Here is a 12,278-nt window from a genome sequence, read left to right as displayed (position 1 = left end):
TAGTAAAAGATTTTTCTCAAAAATGGTCCAAATGTTATTATGTATATTCATCTTTTATTTGTACTTCCCAAGGTCCACCTAGTGAGCGAGCACATCTGGTGTGATGACTACCTTGTGCGCAGCTTCTACCTGAAGAACCTGAAGACCGGGGAGACCAGGACTGTCACCCAGTTCCACTTCCTCTCCTGGCCCGACCGCGGAGTGCCCTCGTCCACCAAGGCTCTACTGGAATTCCGAAGGTACCCACCTAATCTGATACATAATACATAACATGCCAACAACTAACTTAACATGCTACCCAAACCTAACCTATACATAACACATAACATGCTAACAACTAACCTAACATGCTAACCAAACCTAACATAACCTAACCTGATACATTCTCGGCTTCGTAATTAGAAACTCATATCCGTTTCGTAACACAAAAACACTGACGTTATTATATAACACACTAGTCCTAAGTGTACTTGAATCAAACTCGATCATCTGGGCTCCACATGAATTAACATACACTTTACGCATTGAAAGAGTCCATAATTTTTTTTTAAGGTTTTTATTCTCGCGGCTCTATGGACGTTACCCTTGGCTTTACCAATCGATTTATATATTAGGCATGACCAATTACCACTCCATAGAGACACGTAGAGGTATTGCTTTGCTTAAATATTTTTTTCAACTAATAAACGGTCACTTATCTAATAATGAGATACTGGCCCAATTAAATTTGTGAGTCTCACTCTCGAGGACGTCATCACAATCTTTTATATAGTAGAGCAAGCCGCACTAATTTATTTATGAACTCACCTGTGGGGAGAGCTACGTGCTTTTTGAATGCGGTAGATAAAAAAATAGATATATTCTTTGTGTCCTATAGCGCATTTGCGAGATTTTTGGCATTGCATATACACTGCATAAATGGTACAATTATAACGTCTTAGGCCATATTACCTGTAATTGTTTTAAATAAATGTACAAATTATATAAATAAATAAAATAAATAACACATAACACGCTAACAACTAACCTAACATGCTAACAAAACCTAACTTAACGTAACCTGATACATAGCACATAACGTGTTAACAACTAACCTTACATGCTAACCAAACCTTACCTAACCTACCCTGATACATAACACAGAACATACTAATGTATTTTGGAGATTAATTTGGATAAAGGAGGTCGGTCGGATCTCGAAAAAAAATTAGATTTTTTTTTAATTTAGTGCAGGGTTCCTAATTTTTTTCGGGTCGCGACCCCATTTTACAAAAGCTAAGGAACCAGTGGGGGAGGGGGAATATGTTTTTTTAATGTTACCTCACAATAGCGCCCCTGTCTGTATAGTGTGAAGACAGGGAACTATATCGCCACCAGGTTGGTCAGCATTGTGAGGCAGGGTGAGGTAGTGGCTATAGGAAGGAATTTATTAATGCGGGTCTTGAAGAGGCCCGGATAAAGGAGTAAAAACACGTATTTGGGACAACGAGGTTGCATCTGACATTATTAAACATAAAGTTAGTTCAGTTACAAAACTTTCTTCATAATATTCGCTTTCCCATAAACATCATTTTGAGCTATGAACCTAAGCTATGAAGTTAATTAAGCTTTGAACCTTAATATCTCAGATTCATCCAAGGGAACGACTTCTGGAGAATACCGTACCACACCTGGGCCCATACATACAAATTTGTATGTGATGGGGGATTCGCGATAACACAACTTTGCGAAAATTGCAGGTTATGTCCAGATATTAGATTACAAATCATGTTGCTATGTTGTTAATATATATTTTTGTATTATTTTAATTGTTTGGAGAAGCGACCCAACAGCCTATGATTTAAAGGCAATGTATATCTGATAGTTTTATTATTATAATGTGTTTTTCTTTTTACAGAAAAGTGAACAAATCCTATCGCGGTCGCTCCTGTCCTATTGTGGTCCACTGCAGGTAAACAAATATAATACCTTCATAAAAACATACATTTAAATTTCACTTTTGTTGAATGACTGAATATAAATCTTGGTGTTGGAAAATAACCCACTTCCTGACATCCGATCGAGCTGCAACTCAGCATACAGACTCGTTGTCGATGACGATGCATTCTATCAACGTTTGGTTGCAATCACGCATAGACACGTGGACCTATACGCATTTCTCTGAAATTGGATAACATTACGGCAGAAATAAATGTCTGTCCTACCCAATTGGGATTTGGTTAAGTTGTTATCGCGGTTGACCCCAGTTCCTGGGGAGGGGAAGATTCAATCCTTATTAAAACCAAAAAAAAAAATCTAATTTAAATACATTTGCTAGCAAAAATAGAATTCTCTAGCGATGACATTTCTCAGCATGTGTATGGATAATAGCTATGGTCTATTTAATGTGTATGGATAATAACAATGATCTATATAATGTGTATGGATAATAACTATGATCTGATGATATGATGAAAAAATTGCCATATCACATCTACGTTATCCCTGGAGGGATAGAAAATTACTTTTGGTTATTTATGAACAAAATGACAGTAACAAAAAATCAAGGTTTTAACAGGTACTGTTAGGTACTCATTCTTCTTCTTATATGTGCAGTGATGGAGCCGGTCGCACCGGAACATACTGCCTGATCGACATGGTGCTGAACCGCATGGCCAAGGGTGCCAAGGAGATCGACATCGCGGCCACCCTGGAGCACATCAGAGACCAGCGCCCACACATGGTCACCACCAAGCAGCAATTCGAGTTCGTGCTGATGGCTGTCGCGGAGGAGGTAAGCTTCATCACTTACTGACAGTCTACTGACTTTCACTGATAGGGTTTCCAATGGTTTATGGAAAACACTAATTTCCGGAAATCGGATTTTTCACCTTTAACTAGTTAACATGAATTCACAACCCGGCGTTGCTCGGGTTGTGAATTCTAATACACTGGAAAACTGGGTGCACTTTTAAGGTGGAAATAATATTATTCAAGTAAAGAATTTTATAACTTTACATACGTCCTCCGATGTAGATTCAAAAAATTCATATTTTTCCTTTACTTCTGGTTTTGATTCTCGTCTGTGCTTCAACTCATTTAAAAATACAATAAAGAGCTGACAGATTTCCCAGCGCCCTAATTGAACTAAAAAATACCAACTTCTCGAAAACGAAAGTTCAAATCAAAAGTTATACTACCAAATCGTCTCAAAATGTGATGTAGATTTTCCCTCTTGTGCTACTTGTTTCCTGCTACCTTGTATAAGTGCTTTATATCCCAGTAGTCATTTCTAGATTAAATTTGTGATAAGATTGATAAGAGATGTAAACAGTCGTACAAAGTTCAAATAAAACAATGTGACGCCGCTGCCGTGTTGCATAGTCTTGTCATAATAATGTTTATTCGACTCTATACTCATCCAGAGATCCATCCACCCACAGTTGACATCTTTATATGATTTCCTTACATAGATTTTCGTAGCGGAAAATCCATGTAACTCGAAAATGTCACAGCTAGGCAGGTTTGTTAAAATCAAATGACATTGGGTAACATTTTGCTTACGAGACAATATGGCTGTACTTACAAAAATAGTCAAATTAAAGCTCAGAGAAAAGAATGGGTTCTTTCACAACCTATAAATACAGTTTAAAATGTGTGAAAGTTTATTTTTTCTTATTCTAATAATTGTACTAAAAACGTTAAAGTTTAATATTTTCATTCATAATTATTTTTTTTAAACTGGCTACATTGTTATTTCTCCCGGCGTGACGCCAACGCTGCCGAATTCACGAATAAAAACGTATAGTTTTGGCGGCAAATCTAAAATGGTACATTTTAACTAACTAACTAACTAACTAACCATCACGCCGTTTCCCCGCAGGGGTAGGCAGAGAGGACGGACCGCCAAACAACTCGGTCTTGGCACACACTCCTTGCCTCATTCACATTCATACATCGTCTCATACATACTCTTCTATTGTTCTGACTCTTGACATGGCCGGACTCAAGTATCTGATTCACTTGGTCGTGCCATGTCTTCCTCGGGCGTCCCCGACTTCTGCTACCATTCACATTTGCATCGTATATTCTCCTTACACTCCTTTCTTCGCTCATTCGCTCTACATGCCCAAACCATCTAAGCGTCCCTTTCTTGATCTTACTCATTACGCTTACATCAGCCTTGCACTCTTTGCGGATATCCACATTCCTCACACGATCATACATAGTTTTACCACACATACGCCTCAGGGATCTCATTTCAACAGCATTCAATCTACTTTCATCCTTTCTTTGCCAGTTCCATGCCTCACTTCCATACATCAGGGTAGGTACCAGCACTCCATTGTGGACTGCTAACTTCGCTTCTTTGGACAATTTTTTTGTTAGCGCCAACTGCGTTCAGTCCTCCATTAATGGAGTTACCTGCATTTACTCTTCTTTCAATATCTCTGTCAGCCTTCCCATCTCTCGTAAACATGCTTCCTAAATACACAAATTCATCCACCTGCTCCAAGTATTCCTCATTCACAACTATATTGCACACTGTTTTCGTACTTTCTCTTTCAAACACCATTACTTTAGACTTACTTACATTCATCATTAACTCATTCTTCACGCATACTTCGTTCATCCTAGACACGAGAGACTGCAGATCATCCATACTATTAGCAATCAGCACCGCATCATCAGCATACAACAGGCAACATACTTTCAGATTACTCAAATTCGCGCCCAATCCCACATCTTTCAATTCTTGCATACAATTATCCATGTATAGATTGAATAACCACGGTGACATTACGCAGCCTTGTTTAACACCTTTTGTGATATCAAACCACCCCGTAAAACTACCGTTCACCCTAACACATGCAACGCTTCCCTCATATAGAGACGCAATTGCCTGAGTCAGATTCGCATTCACTCCATACTTGGACAACACCTTCCATAGCTTTTTCCTGTCGACTCGGTCGTATGCTTTTTGTAGATCTACAAAGGCACAGAAAAGTTTCTGGTTTTTTGCCAGAAACTTCTCGGTGAGCATACGCAATGAGAAGATCTGGTCCATGCACCCCCTTCCACTCATAAAAGCACCTTGCACATCCCATATTTTATCCTTTGTTTCCTTTCTTACCCTTTCAATCAAAATTCTACCATACAGCTTGCCAACTGAACTTAGCAGGCTAATAGCCCTATGATTCCCACATTCCATACGTGACCCTTTACCTTTGTATAATGGCATGATCACTGCCCTTCTCCAATCTAAAGGCGTGTAACCTTCCTTTAAACATTGGTTAAAAAGATTGCACAACCATGTGAGAATTATACGGCTACCTCCTTTAAAATATTCAGCAGCAATATTGTCGAAACCGACAGCCTTACCATTCTTCATACACTTAATTGATCTTTCTATCTCATCCATGCTAATTTCGGTAACATTCAGTCCATCATCGTTCGTATCTGATTCGCCGCTAGAATCACTGTCACTCACTTCGCTTTCAAAGACTTCCTCGAAATACTTCATCCATCTCTCTTTTATTTTTTCCTCATTCGTCAACATTTTTCCATCTTTCGATTTTATTACTTTCATGCTTCCGGTTTCAGGGCCACACCGGGACCTTTTGACTTCCTTCCAAAACAGCTTAATGTTTTCTTGGAAATGGTTTGTCATTTTCATTCCTTCTTCCTCTTCCAGGCGTTTCTTTCGTTCTTTCACTCCAACTCTTACTTTTTTCTTACATTCCTTATATACTTCTTTCGCTCGATCCTTCTCTTCGCTGGAAGCACTGCCAGCCGCAATCAGACATAACCATGCTTTCTTCTTCTCTGAGACCAGTGCTTTAATATCATCATCCCACCATGCATCACCTTTCTTTCTACCTTGCGTACTTATTCCACACACCTCTCTAGCAGATTCACAAAGACTCACTTTTATGTGGTTCCATGTTTCGTCTATGCTTAGACCATCCATTTTTTTCCCATTCAATCTCATCTCTGCACAATTCACATACTTACTTCTCTCATTATCGTTTTGTAGTTTTTCTATTTTGATTCTTGTTGGCGTTAGTACCGTTTTCACTTTAGAGCGCCAACCGCGAAAGAGGTTTACTCTCGACACCACCAGAAAGTGGTCAGTTTCAACCTCTGCCCCTCTGAAAACTCTCGTGTCCTCGGTAACGGCTCTCAACCTAGAGTCAATTACTACAAAATCGATAATTGACCTCTCATTTCCTCTTTCCCACGTATATTGGTGGATACCTTTATGATCGAAAAAAGTATTGGACACAAACAGGTTCCACTCTAAACATACTTCAAGTATTCTGTTCCCGTTGTCATTCGTTCTTTTATCCCCAAACATACCTAAGGCCGATTCAAATCCGTCACGTCTAATTCCTACCCACCCATTCAAATCGCCTGCCATTATAATCCTTTCATTAATATTTTTCAGTCTCATCACATCATTCACACCAGTCCAAAAATCATCTTTCTCTTCGTCGCTCTCAGAATTGACAGGGGCATAACAAACAACAAGAAACACCCTTGTCAAACCGATTTTGAACCTAATCCACATTATTCTCGGACTTACACATTCATACTGCAACATACATTCAATCATTCTGGGAGACAGTAGCGCTGCAACACCTTGACAAGCCCTCTCTGTATCTGGTCTCCCAGACCAAATGACGAGCCTATCATTATGCTGCATTGTACCGCTCCCTTTTTTCATACTCTCTGTTACACAAAGTATGTCCAAATATTTGCTAACCATCGTGTCACACAATTCATTCATCTTTCTTTCCATACCTCCTCTAATATTCCACGTACCAATTCGACATTGTTCGAGTTCCTTCCTCCTCTTTGCGCCACCGAAGGGTTGGCGATGTGATGGATAGCGAGCCTCATCGACACCTGTGTCGGCCATTCCCTTCTACGAACTGCTTATCTAGTCTAACATACTGATACTTAGGTATAAATCACTAACATACAAATTAGTATAATATTTAACTTAATCCTAACGCCATCAAAACTATTCCAGATGTCCAAATGAAAAAACTTAATTCTAAAACAAAAAGTATTATAATCATGATTTAAGATTTTCACGGCCAAAAGTATTTTTGTTATTTGTTTTTGGGGTATTATGCCGTGTTGCGCTAACTCCTTCTTTAGCCAACGTTTCGGACAGCATTGCAGTGTCCATCATCAGGGCAGATGTCTTATTTTGAAATAAATAACGTTGGCTAAAGAAGGAGTTAGCGCAACACGGCATAATACCCCAAAAACAAATAACAAAAAAAAGTATTATAATCACTATAACAATACACTAATCACTGCATAATTGTTTGTAATAGTTCATATTGGCAGAAGACAAAAGACGCGGCTTCATTTCGATTTCGTCCTTCCTAGGGCGTAGGGGCACGGGGGCGGTGCAGCGGGGGTGTAGAAATTGCCAGATGATTGTTTTGTATGGGTCATCTTGTAGGGGCGATGGTCGTGAGCGAATCAGTGACCGAACCACGGACAGGTCGTATAGCCGACAGACGTCTATAACGGAGCCGGTAAAGGTAACGGCGAGCATGGTGGCGGCAGCGGGGGTTGAAATATCGGTATGTGACGGTCGATGAGGTCTCCACATCTGGTAGAAATTATCAAATACCAAACTCGGGCTCACTGACACTGCATTTTTTTGCGGCACCGGGGGTTGACGTATCGGTACGGGGTGGCGAGAGACACGGGTAGGTTGCTGCGACCGCCGATGAGATGTCACATCTGGTAAAAATTCCGGACTCGGGCTCACTAACACTACACTATCCCTTGGGATAAACAATCTTGCTAATTATTCTTAAAACTCGTCATTCTTCCACACCTGTCACCGTAAAATTATTATAACTGCACTAACGTAACTGACAGACAATAAGACACATTTACGTGTACTTTTAACGGCGGAATATATTAAATATCCCTATAAATTAGGGAAGGATAGTGAGACCGACGAAGAACACGTCAGGCTGTCCCTGAAATCTAATACACATCATTTTAAAACGTTACAGAAAATTTAAAAATAAAATTAAAATACCTTCATTAGCGTAATTTTTCTCTAGAATAAAAAAACAGTTACAATATCTGTTGTTGCCTGGTGCATTCATGATTAAAGTACCTACTTAAGTATTTAGCATTTATTTGGACAGTGTAAGGTCATGAGAGCAAATCCTGATCAAGGCATTACCCTTTTATGTGTGCTTTCCTGAAATATTATTACGTTTTTTGTTATTTAATTGGTATGTTTGTTTGTTTTGTTTAGGTGCACGCTATCTTGAAGGCTCTTCCCGCCCAACTCCAGCAGCAGCACGAGAAGAGGGAGAAAGAGCTGGCGGCCGAAAAGGAGAAGCAAGACAAGGAGAAGGAGAAGTAAAGACGGGGCTCCATCTACTTCAGCCAATTCTTACCGGTGGATCCACAGCACAAGTCCATACAACACAGGGCCCAGTCCCAGATACTCGATTCCTTCCTACACGCTGCAGACAAACAACGATATCAGAGCACCTGTAGAGATCTCGCAGATACCAGGAGCTCAGAGCGCCTGTAGAGATTTGGGAGATACCAGAAGCTCAGAGCGTCTGTAGAGATCTTGGGAATAGCAGGAGCTCAGAGCACCTGTAGAGATCTCCCAGATACCAGAAACTCTGAGCGCCTGTAGACATCTTGGAGATACCAGGAGCTCAGGGCACCTGTAGAGATCTTGGAGATACCAGTAGCTTAGAGCGCTTGTAGAGATCTCCGACATATCAGGACATCAGATTGCCTGCAGAGGTCTCAGAGAAGTTTCCTGAAAGTGCATGGTGAGTGGCGCCCTGTGTTGTATGGACTCGACCGACCTCACGCTAATTCTTTCAAACGGAAGACTCACAATGGACACGGTATCTACGACTATAAGATTTTACATTTAGAAGAAACACCTTACTCATAATCGAATTCATTCAGTAGATTGTGGAAATTTAAAAGAATACATGTTTCATGAATGCAAAAAAAAAAAGATTTATGTTAAACACACCCCTAAGATTAAATAACTGTAACGGTGTTTGCATGTGACATACAAATATAAAAAGGCATCTAAAAGTATCCATAATTTAGGAAATATATTTTGTAGTGGTTTTAGAATCTTGATGTACATACGGAAGCAGAAAGAAATTGCATTCACGAATAATGTGGCAGCTAATTATGTATAATATCTATATATTTATATCAACTATTTAAAAACTTATTTATTGAGTGTCGCATGCAAAAGGCTATTGGCTTCAGTTCTTTGAACGCTTCTCTTTTGACGGTTTTAAACCATTCAAAAAATATATATTATGTATCTATCGTTTTTAACTAAGAAATATAATGATGTATGCGTTGAGTATAAACTCATGTTATTTTTGTCATAGGAAAATACTTTAAACTTTTTACAAACATTTCATATCTTAATTATTTTTGTGACAAACATTTCACATTGTTTTATTTTTATAGCACAAATGAGACGACTTCTGTGTTTTAGGTTCAAGGCCTTTAAGTACAATATGAAAGTTATCAACGTTGCCAATATTGCATTTTCCTTCAAAATGATAATATTATGTCAAGAAGAACATAATCATACTATTTATTACAATTATTATTTCGATTTAGTGTGAGTCAATTGAGCCCGTGGCTATATTTTATCGTAAGATTTAACATATTTATACATTTGAAATTATATTCAAAATATTTACAAATTGCATAAAAAGTATTTATACATGACTTAAGATAAACCTAAAGATATATTTTTAACGTATTTTGCGGAAGCGGTCTTGGCTGCATCCAGCCTCGCAGCGAGGATCATTTCCGCTTTTACTCACGTACACACGTACATACTTACACTTACAAATATATTCTATTTTTATTGCTGTGTTGAATATTCAATATTGTCCTCTATTCTCTGACATATATCTGTAATACGACTTCCAAACATGCATATTATGATAAAATTATAGTACCTCCTTCTCAAATTACTAGATATATCACATAACATGAATTCTAAAAGAATTTCATTATTTACCCAATGTTTTATATTTGTTTATGAATATCACATTATACTATATATTCTGAAAGAATGAAATTGAAAGTATACTTATCGCTATATAACATTATCAGCCATATTGACAAAAGTATCAATCTGTTATAATGTGTAAATGTCTAATTATTACAAAGTCATAAAATGTGTCCTTTATTTTAAACAAAAAATATATCTAGTCATACTGTAATTGGTAACTATGTAATTAAGAGAATTGGACACACATAACCCCAAATCTATAATTATCGTATTTTTAGATTATAGTTAACTGTCAAGATTTATGTTGTATCAGGTATTTTAACTGAATAAATAAATAGATGAATACAGAGCATTATATTTTATTTTATTGAAACTTATTCCCTAATACATTTCTTCAGAAACTATACGACATCACTTTATATTACGCCATTTGGTGTCTTAGTAAGATGTCAATGACTGGTAATTACCTATTTCCCTATCCGCCTAGATTTTGAAAATTACACTTTTTTTCGACAATAATTTCAAGAAACAGCTATTTATTTGCACAAAATAGGTTATTTGGGATAATGAAGTTTAATTGGGCGTATTTAAATTGAAAAGAAACCTTAACAAGTGTCACTCTACGTATATAAAAATGTCCAAAATGGCGGAAAAGGGATATTTTAATAAGGTAAATTTAGAACCTTGAATAAAAATGGAATTATAATGCATCTCTTAAAATCGTATTTCTTTTCAATTTTCAAGGCGGGTATGCCTCGCAAATTATATAACACCTCTGCCATAGTTTACCCCAGATGCGCTGCGTTTGGTTTCTTAGTAGTGGTGCCCAGATTCATGGGATGAGGATTCTCTAGGTTTTGGCGGCGGATGCATCTGCCCACCTATTGTGTGGCGGGCCGGATTTGGAGAGACTGGTTGAGGTAGATCTTTTTACCTCTCCAGCAGAACTCTCTCGACACATCGCCTTGCACCGTAGTGGGAGGGGTGAATTTAAACATCCGTCACTCTTGGACCCCCTCGCCCCCCAGATTCCTACCCACCCCTCACACCCTTTTCCTTCCCAGATCTTCCTCTATTTTCTTTCAATAAAAAAACACCCCAAAAAGGTGACATTGGCCCTGAGAGAAATTAATTTCCTCGGGACCTCTTAATGGCAAACTAATGTAAAAAAAAATTGAAGTAATTGAGTTGAAACAAAGTGTAATTTGCATAATCTGTGCATATGAAAAGTGCACCGGTTAAGGAAATGAATTTAAATTCTATATTAAATGCTTATTACTGACAAAGGTCATTAGGGGTCGCCCAAAATATGCGTCACTTACTAAATAGGGGGAGGGTAGAAATTTACGTGACAGGGGGTAGTTGCGAAACAGGAAGGGGGGTTTGCGAAAGGAGATGCTGCTTGAATTGAGATTGTTATTTAATAACAGCTGTTGAACACGAGAAACAAGGCAAATGACAGTGACGGAGTGAGGATTTTTTTTTTTTTTTTGTTTTTAATGGAAAAAAATGTTACCGGACAGCAAAGCGCCCATAACATTTTTTACTCCAAATGTGCTGAGGAATAGCTGGTTAAAGTTTGTCGGGTACTTGCCGATACACCCTGTATAGCGCGCTTATAGCGTGGTCTGTCACAGGCTTAAAAACCCGTTTGACGGGCTTAAATTTAAATTACAAACGACTGATTTACGTTGAAAGACAAATTCAAAGTACAAATTTGAAATCAAAAGTATATGAATTAAAAATTCGACACCAAAATTTTTGTTTGATTATATTAACACTGTAGGCTGTAGGTTGAGCGGGACTATTTATTTAATCATTATTACTATTAGCTAATAAAATTGCCAATTTTGCCTCTAATGTGATGAAAACAGAATAATTATTGAATGACCTACTCGTATATTTTATAATTTAAAATACATGTAAATAAAATAGCTCACATCAAGGGGCTCACCAGTTTCCAAACTAGGGGGCTCAGCTTAATTTTTTTATAGGGCTTACAGGGAAGGAACAAGGAAGTAGTCAGAATAAACTAGAATATTTTTTTAATAACTTGTAAGGTTTGTAATATATTCTTTAAAGTTTAAACAATTCAGCATTGTAGTATTATTTCGACTGTGGTTTCGTAAAACTATTTAAGTCACAAAATTAAAATTTTACAGGAGAAGATAAAAACAAAAAAATTAGAGATTCGTAAAACTAGTTGAAAGTTTTGAAGTTCATCTGTACCTAA

The 12,278-nt window shown here is 37.8% G+C and overlaps 1 protein-coding gene across 2 annotated transcripts in view; it reads left to right on the top strand.

Annotated features, from left to right (window-relative positions):
- IA-2 (tyrosine phosphatase IA-2) overlaps nt 1-10,327 on the top strand; it is a 176,482-nt gene extending 166,155 nt beyond the window's left edge. The window contains exons 19-22 of one of the 2 annotated variants that reach the window (XM_089634798.1): nt 73-239; nt 1,898-1,951; nt 2,596-2,773; nt 8,279-10,327. In XM_089634798.1, the coding sequence (XP_089490924.1) occupies nt 73-239; nt 1,898-1,951; nt 2,596-2,773; nt 8,279-8,389 (510 nt within the window). In that variant the 3' untranslated portion in view covers nt 8,390-10,327. The remainder of the gene's footprint in view (nt 1-72; nt 240-1,897; nt 1,952-2,595; nt 2,774-8,278) is intronic. The other variant, XM_089634799.1, reaches the window with a different exon arrangement.
- Nucleotides 10,328-12,278: the final 1,951 nt, after the last annotated feature.

This window comes from Hesperophylax consimilis, chromosome 8 (assembly GCF_061612785.1).
Source record: "Hesperophylax consimilis isolate HC1 chromosome 8, BYU_Hcon_1.0, whole genome shotgun sequence".
NCBI classification, from domain to species: domain Eukaryota; kingdom Metazoa; phylum Arthropoda; class Insecta; order Trichoptera; family Limnephilidae; genus Hesperophylax; species Hesperophylax consimilis.
Note: the sequence above shows the minus strand (reverse complement) of the source record. Positions and strands in the feature narration are given on the sequence as shown.